This window comes from Cotesia typhae, unplaced genomic scaffold, assembly GCF_013202065.1.
Source record: "Cotesia typhae breed Kobodo isofemale line unplaced genomic scaffold, CoteBio_Ctyphae contig_10, whole genome shotgun sequence".
Lineage (NCBI taxonomy): Eukaryota > Metazoa > Arthropoda > Insecta > Hymenoptera > Braconidae > Cotesia > Cotesia typhae.
In genome coordinates this window covers 109829-137372 of record NW_027423710.1, presented here as the reverse complement: position 1 = coordinate 137372, position 27544 = coordinate 109829, and the positions used below count along the sequence as shown (strand labels likewise).

Genomic DNA, 27544 nt, shown 5'->3' with positions numbered 1-27544 from the left:
TTATTGTTATTATTGTTATTAAAATTTTATAGATATGTAAGCTTATTTAATCAAATCTAGAGGTCTTAAATCCAAAGAAGCTAATTCTATTTTTAGATTAAATGACGGTGTCCCCACTTTTTAATAAGTCTAATGACCCTGAAATATGATAACCGCGTTACACCTTAAATAATCGATTAAAAGTCTAGTCATTTCAAAGAATATTAAACAATTTTTTTTATTTTATAAATCGTTAATTAAAAATATTCATTAATAACAAACAATGATAAAATTTCTTCTTTTAAAATTTCAAGATCACGCTGTACTAATTATTTAACAAAGACTTAAAAAAAATTCTCTAAAATTGGGTAATCTCAATAATTTACGATTAAAAAAAAACCCGAGGTTAAAGGTATAAAAAATTTTATTAATTATTTACTTTTTTAAGACTAATTTAAAAAAAAAAATTAATCTCTTAAAAGTTTAGAGTTGGCAATTATTTTAAAATTACAAAACAAAATAATTGATCAGAAAAAAATCTAAAAAAAAAAGAGTTTTTAGAAACAAAGATTGATGGTTGAGATTGATGGTTGAGATTTGAATGTATCAATTAAAAAAAAAAAAAAAATAGATGTAACTTGATAAAAAATCCCGCGGAATGTTGTAAAACTGAAAAAATGTAATTTGTAAATTTTAGCGTGTAAAATAAACGTCAGGGCCTTTGAGAGTGAAGACAAAACAGGAATGCCGTCCGGTTGGTATGCGAAAGAGAATGGGAAGCTGAGGTACGCAGCCTCCTGTACTTTTGTTGATTCTCACCAGAAAAAAGTCCACTTAAAAACACATTGATGTTAATTAAATTCCTTAAATAATAATCATAATCTTTAGGTGGACTATTCTTCCCATGGAACCTAACAATTGTGTCGATAAATAAAAATATACAATGTTGTTTACAATTATTGATTCATCCGACAATTATTTCATTTAGTATTTAAAGTCATACACCGTTTCTTTATTTTCCTCACACGTTATCGTAATAATAAAATAAGCTTTGCTCAAACAAAGACCGTGACGTAAATAACAGCTGAAATCTATTTATCCGGACGGGAATTCCAATACCTTTCACACTCGATTCGTCACCAAATTATTTGATTCACTAAAAATATTTTTTTATAATCATTTAACAACAAATTTACGTTTTTAATATAAATGAAAAACATTTTATTCATTTGTTTAATTTAAAGGCGCGCTTTAATGAACATTTTGAATTTTTTTAATTTAAATTTCCCGCCAAACTTTAGAAATTTTGCCGCTCAACAGCTGATTAGCGAAACAATGGCGGATGACAAGTTTCATCGGTTTAACACAAAAAAGCTTGTTATTATTAAACTAATTGGATTTTTGCAATGATTTTTTGTAAAATTTTAGATTTTACGGCCCCCGAGCTAAAGAAAAAATAATTAAATTAATTTGTCAATTTTTTAGGAAGATATCATTGAATTAATATTGAAAGTTTGTAAGATTTGATAAAAATTGCCTCAATTTAAAATTATTTTAATCCAAAAAATAATTTAGCATAAAAAATGATGAATTTTTTATTTTTTCACTGTAATTTTATTGCTAAAATTAATAATTCACATTTTTAAATCAATTTTACTGAAGAAAACAAGCCAAAAAACTTTTTCACTATCAAAACTTCAAACTCCCCGCTTTTTTAGTTAATGACGCCACCGCTAGGACTCAAAAACAATGGCGACGAAGAAACGTCCCCGTATTTACCACAAAAACCCAAATTTCAAGCAAACGATAGAAATTTAAGCTCTGATTTTTCACCAGATCATATTTCGTATAAATTCGAAGCTTAAAAAAAAAAAAAAAGCCGGCTAACTCCCCAAAAATAGAACAAAACAATGTAAAAAAAGAGTGAAGAATTTACAGGGTTTAAAAATACACTTTTAAGTTCACGGACATTCCGGTTGCTTCCGTAAGACTTCGTTCACACTTTTTATAATCACTCAACTGTATTAACCTACACACGGAACAGTCTATTAATTTCCAGCAGTCATCTCACGTAGCGGAAGAAACACTAGACTGGGATTCGGATATCCGGGCTCGCGACGGCATCTTAATTAACAAACCAAATAAGAAATGTAACAGATGAAGATAAATAAAAAAGTTCAATGTCTTGATCTTAATAGCGCGACACTCGGGAGTAAACTGTCGTTAGATCATCGATCAGCTGTAATTCATCTAATCGTTTTTCATCGCATCGCTTCAACACTTGCGTGTAGAAAGGTTATGTATACTGTATATACGTAACGCACTCTTCTATCTCTATGTCTATATCTATGTTATATATCGAGAAGACACATCCGATACTTCCTCCCGTTTAAAAGTTAACTTTATTATTTTACATTTTTTTATTTGTAATCTCGCGTGAATAAATTCTTCGAAGGCGCGAGTCGGTGATTCATCGCCGGCGCGCCATCAGTGTCACCAAGATATAATACCAGTGTTATAATGTAATGAGTATGAGAGAATAAGAGTCATCATTATCAATTACTTTATTACAGTAATATAAATTTTTTTTTTTTTTTTTTTTTTTTTTTTTTTTTAAAGAAAAAGAAGAAATACGCGTAATTCGAAACTTCGCAGGTGTAATTGTAATTTGTTCAACAATAACAATAATTAAATACCGGAAGGTGGAAAATGTAAATGTAAAGAAGAAATGTTATCTACTGATAAATAATTTTATCTTTTCATTGATTTTTAATTTTTTTTGTAAGTATTTATATATTTATAGACCTGAATTGTATTCAACATGGTGTTTTGCTCACGAGAGGAAATCACTGGCGTCTATCGGATGAGTCACGCATGAAGACACACTTGGTCTTCATTCTTCATGTTTTTTTTTTGTTTTTTTTTTTTGTGAGATGTACCTTCTCGTCAATGTAACCCTTACTCAAATTGTTTTTGGGTTGGTTTAATTTTTAAGGTTAAAAGGTTTCAAGATACCACCGGTGAACCACTTCCATTTATTGAGTTTGTCAAACAGCGATGGATTTTCTTGGAATTTTTAATCTGATTTACATTTACATTGAGGTTTGTTAGTGTTATGTAACGGAATTAAGTCATTTATTATTTATAGAGCAAAAAATATTTTTGTTTTCGTTGTCGGCCGACGGAAATTATTTCTTCCTATGAATGGAAGTTTTGTTTTATTCATGAGTACTTTTTATGGAAAATTGTTAAGTGGTTTTAAGTTTGTTAAGATTATTTATTTTTATAAAAATAATTATTATTATTAATTAATTATAATTATTGTTATTAATTTAAAAAACTCTTAAATTTATTTTTAGAGTTTTAATTTTTAATTGCAAAAAAATATGAAGAAGAAATTTTTTTATTTTTATAAAAAAAAAATTTTTATTTCTTCTCGAAGAAATATTAGTTTTAAAAATTTTTTTAAATTATTAATTTGAAATTATTATTATTATAATTCATAAGTGACTGAGGCTAAATGAGGTATTTAGTAACAAATCTTATTTGTACATGTCATTAAGATTAAGCAAGTTGATTTTATTAATGATCGTTAACCCGACAATGAGTAGAGGTGAATCATCTTCGTTGTCTAAAATTTTTAAACTGGCGAATAGAAAATAAAAAAAACAAATTATCATGGATGAGTCACTCGGGAATTAAACGACGGGGTATTATTATATATTTTAATTTATAATACTCTTCTCAAATATTTCGCGGTTATAATAAAAATAATAATAATAATAATAATAAAAATATTTATGATGTAATTGTGACGTAGAAGTGTCGTTTATTTACTACGACAATTATATTATAAGTTTATATTTATATTAAATGCTTTGATATATTTAAGTGTGTTGATCTCATTTTTTTATTTTTATAAACAAATTTATTATTATTTTTTTTTTTTTGTAGAAGTGGATTAATTTTATTATTATTGTTTATATTATTAAGAGATTAAAAAAAATTTTGTGTCCAAGATAGTTGTACAATAAAATCGGCTAATTAAGAAATTACCTTGTTGTATCTTGTGAATTATTGACGTTTTTAAAAATATAAACACATCCCGACATTATACTCATCGAGACCTTTTATTTGAGTACCCACATCAATTTTTCATATATTTCATATATTTATATATATGTATATATGAAAAATATATTAAAAATGCAAGTGGGTACTCAAATGAAAGCTCTTGATGAGTGTAACATCGAGATGGGCTTATATCTTTAAAAACGTCAATATTTAAGAAAGTACAGTGCAATTATTATTATAATTATTTCTGAAAAATTTTTTTAAACAATATTAAAATTTAAATAATTTATATAAAATAATTATTATAATTATTTAAAGAAATTTTACTCTATTAATATAATAAAAAATATAAGAATGAAAGATGAATCAGCCTTATCGCAAATTCAGTCCAAGACTATGATTGCAATCTTAGATGAGTCTTTAACTTAATATTTTGTTCTCTTTTTTTTTTTCTCTTTCTTCTTTATGTATTATATTAAATGCCGTTTTATACTGCAGAGCATTGTGGTATGAAGTAAAATAAAAGTAAGAGGTGCGGTCATGCGATTATACTCTGTACGCGAAATCTTACGTATCAAGAATATAAACTCGGGAGAAAATTATTTTCGTATATATATATATATATATATATATATATATATATATATATATATATATATATACACTTCATTTTACGTAAGTAAGAAGAAAAAAAAACAATCAACAATTATTACAAAACCAATTTCTTATTTCTTACTTCCGGCACTTCCGTGTTTGTTTTTATGCTGGAAGTTATAATTATAATTATAATAACAATAATTATAAAGATAATGATAATGTAATTAATGGATTTTTAGTAAAGAATTACGGCCTTGTGTTTCCGGTGTTACTATCGCGATGAATCACATTCATTCATGTCTTCTCCCACTTATTTTTTATGCAGTAACGCTTCGAAGATATAACGATAATAATAATAAGTATAATTTTTGTGTGATTAGTAATATTAATGTAAATTAGATAAATAATCCCCCGAGGTGGTCGTTCAATAGTACATAATGTGGAATATCGAGGCCCGGGATTTTATTGAATTATATACTGCGGGAGCTATAAATAAATCAATAAATTCCTCACGATCAGGCGATCCTAAGTTATCGCTTAAGAATTTTTTTTTTTTTTTTTTTTTTTAAATTATGAAACAGAATTTATTTTTTATAAATTTGTTATTTTGTTAAAAATTATAAAAAATTTTACTAATTAAAATAACTTATTCCCGATTTCGTCAATTTCATTTAGCCGTGCGTAAAAAAAATTTCCTGTGAAAATTACATGTTTAAATAATGTCATAGTTTCTTAAAAAAATTTTCTTCAACGTTTAAAAATAGAAAAAAATATTTTTTTCTCTCAATCCGCAGAACGTATAGCTAAACTATATTTTTTTTTATATTTTTAGATCTTTTAGGAGATTTAAAAATTTTTAATAAATTTTGGGGGTTCCCTAAATTGTCTCGCTATACCGTTTTGTCTTCACTTCTCTTTCCTGATGTAAACTTTATATTTTTTTCATGTAAACTCAATAACTTTTCTTTAAATTAAATTTACCTTTTTCATATTTAAATATATTTTTCATGGGAGTCTAAATTCACCCCCGGTTTTTTCCAGTATATTTTTTTTTTTAAAGAAAAGAAGAAACTAAAATGTAAATTTAGTTTATCTTTAGTTGAATTTCATAATTTGTTTATAACAAGTTATCTAACCGAGATTCCTTGTCTGACCTCGTGCATAAAATGCGGCTTGGTAGCAGTTAATACGCGGCGGCGTTCTTTGAGTCACTCTGTGCGGACGCACTCTTGTCTACAAGCGAAACTAGTGTACCAACAATCATCAAAGATATCAACATCTGTATGCTGACTGCCACTGGTTACTTATAGCTTATTGCTTATTGCAATAACAACTTAACCTCGAGTTCTTTAGATTAGATCCCGATCAAGCTCAGACTAATTGCGCTTTAATTGCCGGGCATTTCAATAAGTAATTATCATATTTCATATCAAATCAACTAAGTGTCGTTTTATTCATTTTAATTCAAGTTCTTTTAAACGGCAAAAAAGTCCGGTCAAAATTACAGAAAAAATTTTTACTTCTGTCAAGATATCAGTATCAAATTTACAATTTTGAGAAGTTTTAGATTGTAAAAATTTTCATTTAAAAAAAAATCGCGACTGATTGAAAATTTTCTCACTATTCTTACTGTTTTTTTTTTTTAACCTGGATAAAAAAATCTTTAAAATTATGGAGGGGGAAATTTTCTCTAGCGCTCTTACGAAATTGTTAATAACTTTGTAATAATTAAATATTTTTTAATGAAAATTTAGGGTAATAATCTTTAATGTATCCTTAATAAAATAAAAAAAATCCGATCCCCAAATTTTATTATTTTCCCTGTCAAAAAAATTCCCGAAAATTGGCGCTTTTTTTTCCCGCTTAATTAAATATAAATTGATTTAAAAATTTATTAAAATTTTTTTTGGAATAATTTTTTAATTTTTATAATAATAATTTTATTTTTTTTGAAATGATTTTAAATAATTAAAAATAATTGATAATTATTTTTAATCTTAAAAAATTTTATTAATAATTAGACTTAACAATCTTCCTAGCCGTTGATCTCTAAAGAATTTAAAAAAAAAATTAAAATTTCGCGGGTGATTTCGTTCTCTTGTGGAATGTTTGGGAGAGTGGACAATTAAGAAAGAACTTCCGGTAGATATGATCCAATTAAAAGGAGTAAAAAGGTCAGACATGCCGCGTGCGTGGCTCGTGGCAATTACTCGCGCCCCGATGGACCCAAACCACAAATTCTATCGGATTAAACGCATCCGGTGTCGGTTTGCTGGTTTGCTGTCTTATATTCGGTCGTTTTATTGAAACAAAATAACAAATGTTTCCTTAAATATAGGTTAAAATAGAGTTATTTAAAATTCTAATATGGGTCTACTGAGAATCGCGTATGCTCGACTATTTATAAGCTCAGAGCCTAGTTTTCAAGAGTTTAAGTTTAAACTCAGATAAAGTTTTAACTCAACTGGCAATATGGAAAGCCTCCAGTCGAATTTATAAATTTATACTCTTGAAAGTTTTATTAATTACCTTCCACCGCATATTTATATATTTATATATATTTATCCAACATCCAACAATTCAGCCAGACACTCAAATATTAATTTAAATACTTTGAATATTTTAATACACTTAGAACTTGTAAAGACTGGACGGTGCTTTTTTATCAATTGGTATCGATGTTACGTCAGAAGACGTCTTTTAGTACGTCATAGCTCCCGATGAATATTCAGTTATGCTCACTTAGTTATTTCTTCAATGGAATTTTATTTTTTTTTATTTTACTTTCTATTGCTCAATATATTTTCTCGTTTATTATTATTATTATTATTAAAATTAATTTTTAGAAACTGCCAAATTGATAAACTTAATATTAATAATAATAAAAAATTTTTTAAGAATTTTATTATTATTATAGAAAAATTTTTAACTTTCAGAAAAAATTGTTAAAAAAAATAATCCAAAAAATTTTTAAATACAACTTGAGTAAAATTAAAAAAAATTAATTTTTAAGAATTTTTTTTTACAATTGCCAATCTATATTATTTAGAGAATAAGCAAAATTTTGTGAACTATTGACATTTTTAAAGATATAAGTACATCTCGATGTTACACTCATCGAGACCTTTCATTTGAGTACCCACATCAATTTTTCATATATTTTATATATTTATATATTTCACAAATATCATATATATATATATATATATATATATATATATATATATATATATATATATATATATATATATATATATATATATATATATATATGAAAAATGCCATGTGGGTATTCAAATGAAAGCTCTTGATGAGTGTAACATCGAGATGAGCTTATATCTTTAAAAAAATCAATATTTAAGAAAGTACAGTGCATTACTAGTATTATTTATTTTTTTATAAAAATTTTTTTTCAATCATTTGAATTTTTAGGAAGAAATTTTAATGAAAAAAAAAAAAAAAAAAAAAATGACCGCCTGTTTATTTCGTCAAATCAAAGTGACTAAAGTTAAAATCCTCGATTGTTATTTCAAGAGTAGTGTTATATACCAGCATATTTAATTCCTCATCAATTCAAAGAAATCAATTGGCAAATGTTAACACAGCGAATCACCCAAAACAAAACAAGTTGGTGTTATGCCAAGAGTTGTAAGAATAACAAAAGAGCCTAAAAAAATTAGATCGTTTAAAAAGAAAAACTTTAAGTTAAAATCCAGACTCTATCAAACGGAGCGCAAAACTAAAATAAATCGGAATTTCGTTCGGCTTTAAGCACCAGGTTCAAGGTCTTTTATGGACGGAACATTCGAGACTTGAAGTCCTTGAAGTTTCATTAAGCAGCTCGACAAGTAAAGGACAATTATTTACTTGTTTTTGCAAACAATCGAATGAATAATCCGTATAATTTATTTTCCGGTAAAAAATTAGATAAATTACCTCCGGGCGAATTTTTGACAATAACGAACTCCGGGTTGAAGTAAACGACGGCATAATGATAGTGTTATTGATGACCATTGTAGACACGAATTATTTTTCACTTTTTATAAAGTCCCTAGGCCAGAGGCCCGGTAAAAAAATTTAATTACCGCAAGTTTCTGTTAGAGTCCATAAATTAAACGTTTTAATTCACTCACTGCACGTTTGACAACAAACATCGAAGATTTATATTTATTTAGTTTTTAAAAATTCTAACTGAGCTTCACGTACGAAAGGTTACTCGCAACTGAGTCTCTGCGCACGATCTACTGCGGTTATATACGCCGCAGGCGTGCGCGTGCGTCGGGGATCTTTTTTAATAGCGCGCATGCGCAAATAAGAAAGTTGCGGTACCGCGCAACTTTGAATTCCCCGCGACCTTCGAACTTCATGGGACATCAAATGGGAATGTGAATTGAGGAGGAGAGTTTACTTGTGACTTAACTACACCAGAAAATGGATGAATTATAAATAGATCATTGAGGCAGGCCAGTAATTATCACACTTTTTAATATCATTAACCTTTTAATAAATAATTTTCCTGGCGGTGTTATGTTTTTCGTCGAAATTTTAACATGGTCATTTATTATTTTTATGGAAATTATATACTTTAATATAATTGTGTGGTAAATTATTTTTTTATTAATAATTTCATTAGAAACATTTTTAATTTTTTAAAATAGAATTTTATAAAAATTTTTTAAATTATGTTAGTTTAGAGAAAATTTTATAAAGCGACATTTCAAAGCAAGAAGAAAAGAAAATTTTTAAATACTTCACTAATATTCCTATAAAGCGCTCGGTTTCATTTTTTAATTCATAAAACTACTCATAGATAGCGCTAGTTGTAGTTTTTTTTTTTTTTTTAAACAAGTGACGTAATGCAATTTTTTGGAACAAATTAAGGAGATTCAAGTACCCTCCTAGTGTGTAGAATATCTAAAAAAAATAATACAAATTTGAAAAAATTTTTTAAAAGCCATTTTTACAATTAAAAAAAAAAATGTTTATTAAATTGTCCAAAACTTAAAAAAATTTTTACCAAATTCGAATATTAATATTTTAATCCAATTCCAACTAATTTTACAAAATTCTTTTAAATTTTCCACCTTAACAATCTTATGACTGATCTTAATTTATGAAAAAAGAAATTTTAATCTCAAATTTCCACTTTCAAACCTTTTCCTCCAATACTCAATCCTGTTAACTCGAAACTTCAAAATCTTCCTCTTCTTCATCTTCTTCTTCTTCATCTTCTCCAATTTCCGGAAAGTACTCTTCAACAATCCTCGCGACCTCGACAACATTATCCTCCATAAAAACCGGATAACTCCCAGCAAAAGCCAAAAAAGCTTCATCACTAATCTTCCTCATAACCACCACCACAACCTGCCCCTCTTTTTCATCATCATCATCATCACCTTCAAAAACACCAAAATGATCAATAGCCTCAGCAAAGTTCCTGCAATAATCCTCCACAGTCTGCAACTTGCAAGCTTCAAATTTAAAAACCACTCTTTTAGGTTGCATAACCGGTTTGTAAACATGAGCTTTCTCCATATAAGCTCCAAAAATGGTCTTAAAAACATGAACCTTGCACCTGGCATTGGGAGGAAACCACACGGGGGGATACTTAACCTCCTGTTCATCATCTTGCTCAGTGAAGCTATATCGCTGCACAAAGCTGACTCTATTGTCATCTCCAGCCTTGGAAGTCGCAGCTTCCTGAACGACAAACTTCAAAAAATTCTCCGCGTCGTCAATGGCTCTAGCGCACCTCTTGTCCTTGGAAATGAAGGGATAAGGCACGGGCCAATCAGGAGGCGGAGCCCTGGCCTTGAGTCTCATCGCAACAGACTCCCCTTCAAGGAACCGCTTGACTAATTTCTCTGTCAAGAACTCCCCACTGTCAACAAACATCTTCTGCAGCATTCCTTCCGTCAGCTGGACTCTGATCTGTTCCAGAACGTCAAACCTGTCCGGCAGAACGCGGTACATCAGTTCCAGGTACGGCGGGCTCTGTTCCTTGTCCTTCTGGTGTCCTTGGTCATCCATAAAAATCCTCGGGAAGATTACCAGCGCAGTTTCTTCGCTCAGCTCTGCAGTCATCTGTTCCATGTAATCTTCATGTTTCTTCCGTTTTTCTTCCTGTTCCTGTTCAGACTTCTGTTTCTCCAATTGGTTCCTCCAGTCGGAACTCAACTTGGCTTCAGCAGGGCTCGGTTCCGCAGGAAGCAGCTCCCAATCCGGAGGATCGTTCTCTGCAACGCGCTTCAGTTCCTGCTGCAGAACTCGCTTTAGGTTCTGGGAATCGGAACCGAAGGTTAGATTCACGAACTTACCGTTCTGCAGGAACATCCAGACCGGTTCGCTTCTGTCTCGGAACCTCTTCAAGGCCTCAATATCGTCGTTCCGGGCCACTGCGAAATTCAGAAGATCTCCGCCCAATTCTACCTTGATCTTCTTGAGGATTGAGACCATCGCGACGCAGGGTCCGCACCAGGAAGAAAAGACATCAACTAAAGTCAGTCCTGGTGAGGTTAACAGTTCCTTCCATTCTTGCTCGGTCGTAACCTCTGTTTGCAAGACAGTTGGCTTCAATTTCGCCATTTTATGGCTACTGGTGAATACAAATGACTGTCAATCTTGCTGACAACTTCAGGGAAATACTGAATTGGTTTTTATTGTTAACGAGGGAATAGAAATAGTGGAACGGATGCAATTGACACTTGTTGACGAGCAAGTGATGCGTCTAATGAAATGATGATTAGCTCGGCTGCTGTTTGTTTATGTTATGTGCTTTAAAATAGAGGATAGATGCTAGATGGTCGAAGAAATAGTTGGTAATTGTAATTATAAAGCTAGACGGGACGTCCCGAATTAGGGGCGTTGTAAAAGAGTCTACGCTGAAGTGGTTTAATGACGGTAATAATGATAATGATTATAATAAGAGAGTGAAATGATAAGGAGACGAGACAGCTTATTATCATTAAGATCTTGATAGCTTAACCCTTGTCATTTACTTACTGTTTTGCTCCGCCAATCTAAGTGATATTAATGGATAATAGTCATTTGCATTTTTTAAGTTTATTGCTTGGGATAACATCTTTTATTTGGTGGATCTAGTTTGGTTTTGCAATTTTACGCCGCGGATTTTTCATTAGATTAATTCTTTAAAAACTGTTAAAATTTGGATGATTTAAAAAATAATTATTGTCATTTTTTTTAAATAAATAAAATTAATAACTATAATATTAGACCTAACGTACATTAAACTTTTCAAATTTTTCAGCGTAAGAAACTTTCGTAAATTTTCAATTTCGAACATTTCTTCGTTATTAAAAATTTACGATGAATAATTTAAAAAATTACATAAAATCTCTTGTATTTCGTAATGAAGAACGGAAAAAATTGTTCCCTGAATCAACAACAATAAATAATTGTATACAATATTTAAAAAATAGGTTAACAAACTTGCAACAACGATATTTATTTCCCGGTAGTAGCTCATCAGATTGTGGTCGGTGTCTCGTAGGCAGTTATAAAAATTTGCTTAGACACGTAAAATAACGCTAATCTAGGCCACACGTGTGCCCAATTGTGCTGCAAACATCCGCGTACGTAAATACATGCATTTACACACCCAAAAAAAATATTTTTGAAAATCTTATTCAATTCAAACTACTAATTGCCCCCCAAATTTGTTTCTTCTTTAATAAAAACAAGTATTTTTCCAATGTTAACATAGTAATTTTTCCAATGGTAACATGGGAATTTTTTCTTTATTAATATGATAGAAATATCCATGTGACAAGGAAAAATTCATTTATGACATGAAAAAATTTTTTTTTTAATTGAAAAAAATAGAAATCGAAAAAACACCATTCTGAAATTTTCAGGATATTTGTAGAAAATGTCAAAGTTTCATATGAAAGAAAGAAAAAAGAAATTAAAACTGTTTATCATCGAGAAATTCGGAGTTTTTTCAGAAAATCTAAAAAATAACGATGAAGATAGGTTTGAATAATTTTTTTCTATTTTTTCCCAAAAAGAACATTTAATAAAAAAAATTTTGAAAAACAAAACGTCCCGATAAGTCAATTTTTGAAAAAGTTATGGCAATTTAAAGAAAAAATTCCCATGTTAACATTGGAAAAATAGGAAAAATTCCAGTATTTTTTCCGCCGTGCATTAAAAAAAGATTCTTATGCAAAATAAAAACGATTATAAAATTTTCTCAATGTGATGTTTACATCTTGAAGGCGTGTGAAAAGTTATGACAGAGCACTTCCGAACTTTCATCACCATAACATCAAAATGGGGCTTTAATTATGCGTCTGAGATGTAAATACCACGAAAGGTGGATGCGTCTATCACGTCTTTCATCGGAGCTCGGAGATTATTACACCGTGTAAAATGTCGTGTCTCGTATCTGGCTTAGATGAGCTTTCATATTTTTCAATTCGTCTTTTGAAAGAGCGAAATGATTTCCTGCCTGGAGCAAGAAGTCGAGTCTTTATGGATAATCGTCGGAAACATCAATTCTCGTTAAAGCGTAGGAGATACATACCTACAAGTAAAGACTAGGTACCGCCTCCTCCACTCCGTTCATTTTTAAATATTCTATATATATATATATATATATATATATATATATATATATATATATATATATATATATATATATTTTTTTTTTTTTTTCAGCACAGCAAACTGAACGTCTCATTCGCCTCTTGACCACGATATTTTCCACATGCGCATCAACCGATCTCTTTCTATTCCTCTCATATACTTTAATCCATTAATAATTGAATTATAATATCGTCCCTGACACAGTCCCGGCCCTTTCAGATAGACGCCGGCGTCTCTATTTTATTTCATTTATTTTTTTATTTTATTTTATAGTTATCTTTATTTGCGATGCCCATAAAACTATCAGCCCGAAGTTTTTATTAGTAACCGGTCACCTTCGTTAGATGGCATCGCGTCGGCGGGTAATCGTCGCGGAAACGCCAAACATAATGGATGGAAATTTCATGAGAACACTCGTCGTAATGCGCTATGTGCAATATCGCTCTATCTCAATGGATCGTTTATTTGTGTCAGTGTTATGATGCTGATGCGATGTAATTATTGTTTATGTTCAATCGTTTGCGGTAATAATCGCCTCGAAAATCCTATCCGGAAGAGGCGAGGAAACATTTTTTATCACCTTTTTATTCATACAGGTTTTTAATTGCGTAACATTGTTGCAATAGCTTCACAGATTTTGCTTTGGTTATGTAAATAATTTTATGGCCATTTTACGCTGGTAAAATCTTCAATAAATCTTTTACCTTGGTTAATATAAAAATAAAAGTTTATTTAAAAAAAAAATTTTTTTAAGCAAGAAGAAAAGAAAAAATTTTTCATGTACTGCAAAAATTTTCCTTCAAAGCGCTTCAATGTAATTGTCTGCTAAATTATTTTTTTTTATTAATTATTTTTAATTATTCTTCTAATTTTTCAAAATATAATTTTATAAAAATTTTTTAAATTACGTTAGTTTAAAGAAAATTTTCTAAAGCGACATTTCAAAGCAAGAAGAAATGAAAATTTTTATATACTTCACTAATATTCCTACAAAGCGCTCGGTGTTATTTTTTAATTCATAAAACTACTCATAGATGGCGCTAGTTGTAGTTTTTTTTTTAACAAGTGACGTCATTTTCAAAGTTTTTTTCATTGAGAAACGCCTTATACTACTTTTTTTGGCATTTGAGTTTGATGTTATAACAAAATTCATTTTTTAAATCATTTTTAATTAATTATTTTGCAATTTTGCTGTGGAATAAATTTTTTTACAAAATTGAAATTGCAATTTTTAAAAATATTCTTTTTGAGAAAGTTTACTTTTATTTTTAATTAAAAATTAATTTAGCAAGAATTATTTTTGTAATAAATAAATTATAGCAAAAAATTGGAAATTTAAAAATTAAAAATACTATTTTTTTTAAATAATTTTTTGAAAACCTAATTCTATTTTAGTAAATATATCCCGGAAAGTAACTGTTTTTTAATTTTTTTATTAATTATTAAAATTCGCGTGGATTTTCTTAAAAATAATTTAAAAAGGTTATCTATTTTAGTTCATAGAAGCGCTCTTAGATGTCGCAAGTTGTAACTTCCAACGAAAGTGACGTCAGTTTAGAATTTTTTAAAAATTTCTTCAATTTAATTATTCTGAAGAATATATAAAGTTTCATAAAAATTTTAAACAATTAAATGTTAAAAATAATTTTACTATAATTAAATATAAAATTCATAGAATTTTCCAAAAAATATTAAAATTTGTAAAAAAAAATAAAATTAAAAATAATTCCTGATTTTTAATTAAAAGAAGAAAAACTTTAAATAATTTTTAATCGTCCTACACAAATAAACACAATATTTTCTCACGCCAGCATTTGTAATAATACCATTAATAATTCATCAAACAGAATTATTAAGACTTGCAATAACAAACTCTATTATTGTTAATCCTCCTGACATTGGAAGTGTGATAAACTGTTTAATGTCAGACAGAGCAATTATTAGCATACCATCGAGCGTCCAGCGGCACAATAGAACGTCGCCACCTAGACTTTCCTCGTTAATACTTAACAGACCCGATGTTCCATAAGTTCGTTAGCGAACGACGCTAACCTAAAAGTTCACGGGTTCTCATGTCAATTACATTATTGCTTTGCTAATAGTAACAGTAATCGAGGCAATTTCGTTCTCCAGGAACGTGTTCCAATTATTAAGCAAACAAAAGTTTACTCTTAGCAATTTATTATCCCAAGAGGTTATATTTCTTTTAATACTTAATGTACATACTTAAATATAAGATTATTACTCATTTCTTCTTTAGCTCTTGTTCGTGAGAATTGAAATAAATTCGCAAAGTATATAAATAAACGCGTTTGCTTTTATTGTTTCGTTAATTAAATGCAAACGAGGGTGACATATTTTTTAGTCAATCATTTTAACTCAACATTCCATTTCTTCAGCAATTGAAGAAATTTATCGGTTATAATTTTTTTAGATCGCAATAAAAAAATAATGTTTTTTTTTCTGGTTATTAAATTAATTGCTTATTTTCATAATTCAATGATAAATCGTACAATTAAAAGAGCGTAAATTTTTTTTACTAGTTATTAAATAGAAAAAAAAATTACGCGCGTATTTACGATGACACTTTTATCATTTGATAATTGCTAATATATAAAATGATGATTAATTACCTTGAACAATGTCGTTCAGTGGTTGCTTAAATACGGTCAAGGCTCGAAAAGTTGCTTAATTATAAAACATAAATCCTCAGGTGAATATTATTATGTTTTTAAATTCAAACGCAAGAGTTGAAGACTCATGATGGATGGACTATTTTCCTTGATTGTTGTTGTAGAAGAAATACCCGAGAGTTGTCGTAAATTATTTCATTTTTCTCATATATATTCATAGTTTATTTTACTCTATCTGTTTTACGACATTATTATTGACTGATTCTAAAGATTATCATTGGAACAGATGTTTATTAATAATCCTTCGATTATTATTTATGATCTTATTGTTTTTAACAAAGCTACTGATTTCTACGTTGGAATTTTTATTTATGATTGCAATTAAATACTAATTACAATAATGCGATCGCTTTTTAGATAAGTGGTGGACATTTTTTATTATTTTAATGTTTAAAATATGGAAAATTTAGCATTGAAGAAATTTTTATGAGCTTTAGGAAGACTTCAAGAAAATTGGAAGAAAAAAAATTTTTTTACTGAAAAACCCCATTTAAAATATTAAAGCGTAAGAAATGTCAATTTTTAAATTAATTTTTTGCTGAAGAAATTTAAATTATCTTCACAGTAAATTTTTTGGTGAAAAAAAAATTTTCTAAATTTGAAAAAAAAAAATAAAAAAAAAAAAACAATTTTAAATAAACTAGAAATTTTTTTTTGAGAAGAAAATTAATGTGAGAACAATTTTTGATATTTATATAGGTCTTCACTTATTTTAGAGTGTAAAAAATTAAAAAATTGATTTTTTTGAATTTTTGTTCTTTTTTACGGCGGATTTATGATAAAAATAATAAAGAGTATGAAAATTGGATTTTTTTTTCATTTAAAATGAAAAAATTTACGATTTTAGGTGTTTTTTAATAAAATTGTATTGATGCTATTTTTTTTTTCTTAAAGAGCGATCAAAATAGAATAAATTAGAAAGAAAAATTCAAAATATCATAAAAATGTTGATTCTTTTTTCAAAAATCGAAAATATCCTAAAAAATTATAATTTATACTTTTATTGTATAAAATATTAACAAATTCAATATAAAAGTAATTTTTGCAAGCCCTAAGTTTAAAACTTGAAGAAGAAATTTATTAAAAAAATTTTTGTCGTAACATCTCCCCGCTTAAAATTTCAGGACTCCGATAACTGATATTTTTTATAATTTAGATAATTAAAAAAAAAAATATACAATAATTTACTCTATAACTGGAAATATTTCTTGTGTTCTTTACAATAATCTTGTAAATTATCACAGTGAAAGATACTGTAAATTTTTCTTCACAACAGACTTTATGAAATCACGAAAAAGTAACAAAAAACCGTATAAATGGTCCAAAGCAGTAAATTATTCAAGTAACGTGGGCAGAAAAACCAACACAAGGTAGATAGTGAGATCAATTGACGCCAGACTGAAAAAATGTCGATCACAGTCGAGAAAAAGTTTATTGTTGCGGCTATGCAGCGACTCAATCATTTCAAGTCGGCGGCCTTTACAATACATCATGTCCACGTCCAGAGGGATTGAAAAATAAGTGACGATTAATCTCTTGGTTGTAATGTAAGTCGACCTCTCGTGATCTACAATCGATATTTGTGAAACTGATTGAGAGTAAATATAATGATGAATGTAATATATTTCAATAAGAACCATAACTTCAATTTTAGATAAGCGCAATGATGAACAAAATATAAGGGACCTTTTTTTACTTTAAAAACTTTAATTTTTCCAAGTTTTTTTTAAATTGTCGATTAAATAGTAAAATGATAAAATAAATACAAAAATCGTCAAAAATGGAAGGCAGCTAAAATTGTCCACAAGTGAGGCAGCGCTACCAAGTGAAAAACAAATTAATGGCACAAATTATACCTTGGAAAGAAATTAATTAAAGAAGAAAACGTTTGGAACTGAGAAATCTTTCTTGATTTAAAAAAATTTTAATTGATTCAATTACTAATAATAAATTTCTCAATAAAAAATTGAAAAATAAAAAGTAACTAATGATTTAAAATTTTATGCATAGAAGAATAAATGCAATACTGTAAAATTTGGTATTTCTAATTGTCATTAAGTTATTACAAGATATAGTTTCAATTATTACATTGTAAAGTGTAATACTTGCAATTTTTTTTTTACAACGGACCTGTTTTTACTGTAAAAACTAATTTTTCCATTTTTTTTTTAAATTATCAATTAAAAAATAAAATAGTAAAATAATTTACCGGCCTACAGTTTTTTAAAATTTGATTTTTCTTTAATTTAATTAATTTTTTTTATTATTTAAATATCAATAAAAAAATTGATCGTAAAAAAATTTGTTGATTTTTATTATCGCGACCTAAATTTTAAGCTTCTAGACCAAAATTTCTTCTTAAAGAAGAAAACTTTAAGAACTGAGAAAATTTTCTTGATTCAAACAAATTTTAATTAATTCAAGAATTTTTCGTCTTAATCCGAGACGATGAAGATCTTAAAAATGATTTAATTGGTTCAAGAATTTTTCTCTTGCCTAAAATTAATGTTATTTTTAACGTACTGAGTATAGACAATATAAATATAAATGGATAGAATGTGAGCGTAAATATAAATAAATAAATAGTTAACAGAGACCTCGAAGATATCTTTCATCGGTATTAAACAGTGACCAGGGAAGAGGAACAACTGGTCTGTGAAATTTCTTGCCAATGCAAGATGCCTCTGCCAAAAAGTCATTGCATCAAACACCTGATACTTATCATAATCATTATCACTATTAAATTTATTATTATTATTATTATTGTAAATATTTTCCTAAGTAGAAAGTTACAACTCAATTACTGATACTGAAAATTTGTAATTTTTTGTGAGTGTAGTTTCGGTGTATGTAAATATATATTAATAAAATGAAGCAGAAAAGCATAAAAATACAACCTCCTTAAAATAGCAGAGGCGTTGCGACGCTTAACCGCCGTCGTCTATTTTAACGCTGCTCGGTGGTACTGAGTACAGAGAGTATTATTATTATTATTTTTATTATTATATGTATAAAGAGTATGTAAGATATAAGAGCGAGAGCTTCTTTAAATGGCGTACGACATGAATCACGAGTCTTTGTTTGGAGTAGCTGGCATATTTAAATCCTGGCAAGTCTATGTCAGGGACCAGTATGTCAGTGTATTGCTCTTTACTTATGCTTGCAATTATTATTTGTCGTTTATCTTTTTGCATAAGAAGTGCGGTTAAGATGTGAGATATGATTAATTTTATTTTACTCGATATTTTAGCGTTGAGAATTTTTTTAATTATTTTTTTACTTCAGAAGAATATAATTTTTTTTTTTAATTTATAAAATTGGAAATTTTAAATATTAAAAAAATATTAATATCCTTGTTTAAAAATATTTATTAAAAAAATTTTTAAAATTCGCTCTATGCACGAAAAAAAAAATTGAAGAAATTTTTTCTATTTTATCCAATTTTTTTCCGTGTACTAAGAAATTTAAATCAATTGAAATTATTGAAAAAAATTCAAATCTTATTAAATTTTTTTTCAATTAATATTTTTGTGTAATTATTTACAAATGGGGTAAAAAAATTAGAATTTTTTTATTTTTTTAATTCTATTTGTTTTAACGAAAAAAAAAATGCCGTGAAAGAAAAAAATTGGAACTCTATAATTTTAATTAAATAAAAAATGTCTAATAAATTAAAAAGATTAATAATTTAAAAAAAAAAAAAATAACCCAAATATTAAAGAATGATCCACTTTTATAATTTAAATGAAAAATATGAAAATATATCATGTAAGCCAACTATTCGTAACGTAATTGGTCAAAAATATTTGCGCGCGCAAATTTGAATTCTAGTAATGATTGTAACAAAATATTTTGTTTGATAATGTAAATTATTAATATTGCAAGCAAAACAATAAATAAATAAGTAATAAAATTTTTGTGTAGAAGTGATGCAAATAAAACTGTATTATGCATTATTATAAAATACTTCTATTTAATATAATAATTTTTAAGTTAATATTTTTAACAGTATATATCCAGAAGAATTGTTATTAGCATATGAATGATAAAAAACAAGAAATTAAATTAATCGAATTAATAGAGGAAGTAAAAAGTACTCGTTAGAATTTCTAATTTGCTTAGCGCCTTTCCTCACTTAAAACTTATGACTTTATAACTAATTACAATAAAAAAAAAAAATTTGGAATTAAAAAAAAAAACAGTATAAATAACGATATATATATATATATATATATATATATATATATATATATATATATATATATATATATATATATGTACTTGAGACGATAGTTGGCGCCTGTATAAGAAACCGATTGCACGCAATGCGTGATGCCTGACATAACTATTTATTTGAATATACATTTTTATCTGTATTTTTAATTTAATTCCGTCGTCGATCGTTATCACCGATCGTGCTTAAAATTCCGCGAATTCGAAAGCGAGATTTATTTATTGCTATTACAATTAATAATTACAACCTAATTATAATACAGTAATTAGATAATAAATATTAATGAATAATAATAACAATTATAAATTTTTAAAAATTAATAGTGTTATTATTATTATTATTAACGATTGAAAATTTTAATAATAATAATATTAATAAAATTAGTTAATGACAGGTAAGTATTGATTTACTGTCACATGGATAAATAAGCAACTATTAAACTTAATAATTTAAATTAAAGATGGATTTAAATGAGAGGCGATAATTCATCGATCTCGATAGTCATGAAGGCCGAGATCGGCAGTTAGTCCGAGACCGGTTAGCGATTGGGATTGGAATTGTAGAAGGAGAAAGATCGCATCCGGTCGCCCACGCGACGTCCTCACGGTAAAACCTCTCGCTTACTCGTTTTTCCTCATCTCTCCTTTAATCTCTCAATCTCAATCTCACATTAACATTACATTTAATTACACACGTACTGCCGCTTTTACAGGAGCTCCAATCATTTTTTACCCGATTTCATTCATTCATTCACGACCCACATTTTCGTTTAAATTTATCTTTTTACTACATTTATCGTCTGGTAGATCACAAATAGTCTTTTTTTTTTTTTTTTTTTTTTTTTTTTTTTTTTAAATATAAAAAAATTTTTAATAAAAAAATTTCATCAAAAAATACTAAAAAAAAAAATGTTTATATTGGAACAGCCGTAGGAACACTGAGAACTATTTTTGCGCATGCGCATTAATATTTAACAACCTCTAAAAAAATATTTTTAAGAAAATTTATAATTAAAAGTAAAAAAAAAAAATTGATCAATTCTTAAATTTGAATTTTAACTTTAAAATGATCAAATTTTAATAATTATTTTATAAATAAAAGTTAGATTGAATTTTTTTAATTTTTTATAAAAAAAAATTTTGCACTTTAAATTAATAAAAAAATTTCATCAAAAAATACCAAAAAAGAAGATTTTAAAAATTTTAATATTGGAACAACCGTAGGAACACTGGGAACTACTTTTGCGCATGCGCATTAATATTTAACAACCTCTAAAAAAATATTTTTAAGAAAATTTATAATTAAAGTTAAAAAAAAAAAATTAATAAATTCTTAAATGTTAAAAATTATTTTATAAATAAGAGTATTATTTCCAAAATATTAATTTACACTTTTATCAGCTAGTTAACCAACAAACATTAATTCCCTGTAAACTTAACCTCAACCAATAGGTTATAAGTAACAAATATAACCTCTAGTTTACCCAAACATTTTTTCTCAACAATAATTAAATATATAATATACAAGTGTGTATTATATCCACATCGTCTCTCCGGTTCTCCGGTTTCCAAACAGAGCAAAAGTAAAGCGTGTCAGATAGTGCGAATTTAAAAAGAAAATATAAAAGACTAATGCAAGTATACGCTAAGATAACTTTAAACACGTCGTATTGATAAAACCTATGTAAGTAAAAAAAAAAAAAAAAAAAAAAATTAAACTAAAAGAAGAAATGTTATTTAAAAAAATGTGAAGAAACAAAAAATGGGTAATAGCTAATTGAAAGCGTGTCGTTGATAAAAATGCGACTGGATTATTGAGGTTTGAGAATACGAGTGAATAAAGTGAGATGAATATGTAAGAATAATAAAAATAAAAAACAAGAATAAGAAGATGAGGAACAAGAATAGCCCACGGGGCTCAATGACCTCGTCACGTGAGCCAAAGTCCATGTTCCTTTCTCTTGAGTTACCAAAACATTTTATAATCAATTTTAACGCTGATTAACTGGAAGACTGTGAGTATTAGCATTAATTGCTTTGTTTCGTCAATTGGAACTGCTTTATAACTAATTAAGATTGTTTTAAGGTAAAGAAGAAAACTTACGAATCGGCCATATTCGGTGGGTGAAACTTCGGGCGCAGTTATGCTCCGGCGGAAGGGTTTGCTACCCCTAGCCATTGTTGTCTTCATTGTTTCACGTCACTGCACGGTTATGTTACTTCTGACATACTGTAAGAACACATAGTTAATTTATTTTCTTATTTATTGTTTGTTTTAGATCGAAGATTAAGATTGTAATTATATTTATAATTATTGCTTATTTAGTTATTTATTTATTTATGGGTCTATTTGCCGCTGAAGTGATTAATGATAGATGCAAAAGATAGAGGCAAATGAGCGACAAACGCTGGCACTAAACTGTGATGGCGGCTAACCCGGCACTAAAAGGAGCGGGAGAAGTAAGAGATGTCGAGCCGCCAAGTCAACTCTCGATCGGTTGTGTATTTCGATACCAGATATACATATTATATTCTACCAGGCATTTGAAAGCTGCTAGACTACACTCTAGTAACATCAGGGTTTGTACTCGGAGTTTATTTATTGTTTTCTTTTGCTTTGTTTTCGTCAGCTGTCTATTTTTGAGCAACCTGGATATCGAAAATTTATTGTTTTACTGTGAAGATATACGATTGATTTAAATGGTTTTTTGGTTTTGTAAATTTTAGGTTGACCTACATTTAATATTTTTAGATTTTTATTCATTGGTGACATTTAGATGCTTAGAAGACTCTTGATCAAGTCACTTTTTTGTATTTTATTCGGAGCTTTTTGAGAAGAGATATTTTTAGATTCAGCTTTGAAGAAATTTGTTCAATTTTATTTGCAGATTTTAATTTTTTTTTTTTTTTTTTTTTTTAATGTTTCTAATTTTAATGAGTTAATAATGTAATTATTTTTGAATGATCTTACACAGAAAAAAAAAAATTAATTTAATCCAACTAAATTTTTTTTTGTGTACTTAAAAATTTAATTTGTAAAAATTATCATTACAAATTAAAAAAAAATTTTTAATAGCAAAAAAATTGTTTTTTTTTTGTCGATATATAATTAATTTACCAAGTAAATTTTTTTATTTTTTAAATATCAGTAAGGTAAAAGCCCCAATTATTGACAGTGGTCTAAATATTGACACCCTAAATTATTTTTAAATATATTTAATCATCTGTAATAAGAATAACTATCATATAAACTTTTATTAAATTCTAATTAATTATAAAATTAAAAAAAAATACTGTCAGTTGAAAATATTAAATATTAATTATTAAAAAACAATAAAGTTAGCACCAGTTATAAATAACAAATATCAATGCAAAAAAATATTGTGAAGAACAAACTTTAACCTTTCCCCATTTTCAGGCGTGCAATTATAGAATCTGAGGAGATGGGTTCGATCCTCAGCCTCGATAATTTTTTTTGCATCAAAATTCATAACTTATAAAATAGATTTTGAAATAAAATTATCAATAATTAATCAATAAATATAAATAATTAAAATTAAAAAATATAAAATCAAATTTTATAATTTTTTTAAAAAATACCAAAAAAACGTTTAAAAATTTTTTTAATTAAATTAGAACAAAAAAAAATTGCACTGGTAATTTTTCAAATTTTCTAAATGTGGAATTTTTTTTTTTTATTGTTTTTAAATAATTTTTCTTTAAAAATTGTCAGATTTAATTTCCATAAATTCTTATCGATTAAACCGAAAGGAATTTACTGAAAAAAAATATCTAATAAAATAAATAAACTCCTAGTTAATTATTTTCTTAGAAAACAAAATAACGAACCCTGATAATAATTTCTGAAACTCATTTAACCGGACAGTAAAATTGATAGTAATAGTAATAGTAAAGTTTACCTCTCTAGTTCACTAGCTCTCGAGCCAACTATCTCTTCACACACTAGATAATCTCACCTATTACGCACGTACGTGTAGTTTGTAGTCCTTAGCTGAGCACAGGTAATACCCATGCTATTGTAGGTACATAACATATAATAAAATATATATAAGTATATAATATCAGTATCAGTATACAATATTATACTAAGTACGCCCACGTTCTACTCACGACGTCATTGCTGGCTCAAAAATCCAATCCGCCGGTTGTAACGTAATAAAATAAGTAAGATATATTATTTAAATATTCTTGGAAGACATTCAGCATTTTATTCCTGAATAAGAAAATTAAGATGTTTATGAGTTGGGTTAATGTTAATGCAAACAAATAAATTCATAAATATATTTAACATAAATGTAAAATAAAAATAGTTACCTACCTGATTGGCGATTTGCATACAAATAGGTTACAATCTTTATAATTTTAATTATCATTTCAATATTTTAAATTAATCTTATATTAATGAATAATTATCCAGGAGTAATCTGCAATTAAAAAAATATTTTATGGATTTTTAATAGGGTATTATCTTGTAATCAATTAAATTACCAACCTTGGCAAAATTAACGTACTCGTTACTCGTCAATCAACAATTTATATGTATTTATAAATTTTTTAATTGTACTAACATATAATTATTATTTTTTCTGATCCTGCCGCTGATTGACAAAGACTGGCGCGAACTCGGAGCTTAAGTTTAATTATTGATGACAAATATGACACTAGAATTAAAAAAACATTTGACAATTTTTTTTTTTTTTATGTTGAAAAAATTATAACAAAAAGATTTGAAGAAAATTTTTAATTTTAATGTCATTCTATCTTAAAATAGCTGACAGTTATGAGAAGTAGTTCGAAAAAAAGCCGCTAGGTGTAAAGCCCGCCAAAAATTTCAAAAGTCATCCATTAAATTTTAAAAAATTTCCGTAGACACTTGTGATGATTTATAACCTCTTGTTTTCTGGAAAAAAAAAAAAAAAAAAAAAAAAAACCTTCCTTTCACTACAAATCTGGACAGTAAGTGAAAAACAAAGGCGTGCCTATTATTACAACCTTTTTACAATATTATTCTACGAGATAATGAGATAATAACATATCAATTGAGGAACATTAATGACAATAATTAGCCATTACACATTGTCCGGTAAAGTATCAATGATATAATTCAAGATTGCAGATTTGTTGAGCAACAAGTAAAGCTAGACTCCGGGAATCACCCGGTTAAAAATTATCCACGTCAAATTAAAAGTAACTGGCTATCAACAAGTAATCGTAACTCACCTTTTCTGTTTGCTCATACACTACTAACTACAAACCTATTTACATAAACGTTACATATATTTACATACCTTATGCTTCCAGGATCAGTGATCAAACTTATCACCAGCCTCAAGACAGACGTCAGCAGATCTATCCGGTGCAATTAAATATAAATCCACAGCAGCAAAGCATTACTCAAACATGTCAGCCAGCAAAACAAATAAGGCCCAACAAACCAGTGTGGCCAGAACGTGCTCTTTTCTTACCCCCACTTTGTAGGACACTCTCATCTGACTACATTGAAAGCGGTACAAAGTGGGGGTAAAAAAATCGCACGATCTGGGCACACTGCAACAAACCTATAAAGTACATTAAATAATGGTCGGTATATGTGTTTGACATGAGAAAATGAAGAATTGGATTTAAAGTGCATCGTAATGAGCGGCATTACTTGCAAGATAAATTTATTTTATATTTTATCATCAAAATTAACGAAAAATTTGTTTAATAAGTACACGGAAAAAAAGAAAACTCGAAAAATTACAGTATTTAATGTAATGTCGCGATTCGTGATGAAAACTGGAAAAATTACTGTTTTAAATGTAATTATTACAGATTTAATAACAATTACAATGTAGAATTTAATATTTACATTGAAAGCTCTGAATATTAAATTAAAAAATTGTTATTTCAAATTATATTTGTAAAATTTGTTAAATTTGTGCTAATTAATTTTTTTTTATTTTTATTTTTCAAAAATTCAATGCAATGCATTTAAGCAAAATTTTTCAGATAATTTGGGGTTGAAAAATTTTTGGTAAATATTTTCAAGTGTCACAATTTTGATTTTTATTTTTTTTTAACAAAATTTCTATTTGATTTTATTGATATATTTAAAAAAAAAAAAAGTACAATTAAAAAAAAATTGATTATCACAATTTTCACAAATTTTCAAAAAAATTTATAAATTAAAAAAGAAAAAAGTAGTAAATACTAAATCTTAATATCGGATCCAAGCTACTGCTAATGGGATTAAAGCTACATCTTTTATCAAAAGATCCGAGATATCAGCGTGCGTTAATCGTGTTGTGTAGTGTAATGCGAAGCACCGCATATATCTTCGGGCACATGGGAGTTTTTAAATAAAATGAGTACACGACCTTCATATAATGTTACACACGTTGTTCTACTACTTGAATTATTAGCTTGTAGAGTCATGAAATTGTTTGAGAATAACTATTAACTTCAGATAATTCTATTCACTTGGCCGTTTTTTTTTTTCTTTTTATGTTCTTTTTTGCTATCTCGGTGATTATCTCTTGCTTTTGGTATTTATTTTATTAACAATAATAAAGTTGAACTCCAGAGTTAACAATTTGATGGGATTTAGATTTTTTAAGCTTAAAAATTTTATAATAATTTGGAATTTTGGCCAATATTAAGTTTAAAAATAGAAATTTTGGAATTTCAATAGAAAAAGTATTTATTTGTAGAATAGTGAAGAAATAAATATTTATAAAAAATTAAATAAATAATTAACACATTCTAAAATTTGTAAAGTAAATCCCTTATTTTTTTTTTTTAATTAAATAAAAAAAAAAAAAATAATTGAAAAACTGAAAAATAAAATTTTGGAATTTCTGTCAAAATTTTAATTTTTCTTAAAAATTCAAAAAATTTATCAATTTTTAATAATACAAAAGTTAGCCGACGTTTTCAATTTTTTTTTTTTTTATTAAATTATAAAAAAAAAAAAAAACATTTTTAAAAAATCGCATGTGTAATTTTAAAAATTTTTTTTTAAATAATTTTTTAATAAAAAAAAAAAATTCTAAAAATTTTTACATGTCAGCTAACTTAATTTTCATCAATTTCTATAAAAAAAAAGATAAAATCTAGCAAAAAAAAATTAAAAGTACTTATCGTGCTTCCTTCCTCTTTATTTTTCACCCACGTTGCAATCGTACTCACTTCCATTTGTCATTAATCAGCAATGCAAACAGTTTCATAACATCTCATTATGTCTTCTCTAGATTCTCTAATTTATGACGTCCGACACTGCAATTTTCCACCTTCAATACATAACCTCAACTCACCATAACCTCCAATTGAAAACAAAGTTCTAAAGGGATCAATAAATA

General features: G+C 27.4%; 2 protein-coding genes and 1 long non-coding RNA gene across 5 annotated transcripts in view; 1 reads left to right on the top strand and 2 right to left on the bottom strand.

Moving 5' to 3' along the window:
* Positions 1–22410, bottom strand: part of Sarm (sterile alpha and armadillo motif) — a 34793-nt gene extending 12383 nt beyond the window's left edge. For 2 of the 3 annotated variants that reach the window (XM_074245708.1, XM_074245836.1), the window contains exon 1: positions 22288–22410. In XM_074245708.1, coding sequence (XP_074101809.1) covers positions 22288–22374 — 87 coding nt within the window. In that variant the 5' untranslated portion in view covers positions 22375–22410. Of the gene's footprint in view, positions 1–8586; positions 8856–22287 lie in introns of those variants that run through there. The other variant, XM_074245782.1, reaches the window with a different exon arrangement.
* On the bottom strand, positions 9829–11235 carry LOC141528244 (uncharacterized). The gene has a single exon (XM_074244227.1). It carries the CDS (start codon positions 11233–11235, stop codon positions 9829–9831), a length of 1407 nt encoding a protein of 468 aa, XP_074100328.1.
* LOC141530153 (uncharacterized) lies at positions 21139–25644 on the top strand. Its single transcript, XR_012479720.1, has 3 exons — positions 21139–22198; positions 22270–22763; positions 25506–25644. It is a non-coding gene; the product is annotated as an uncharacterized LOC141530153 (long non-coding RNA).
* The last annotated feature ends 1900 nt before the right edge of the window (positions 25645–27544 follow it).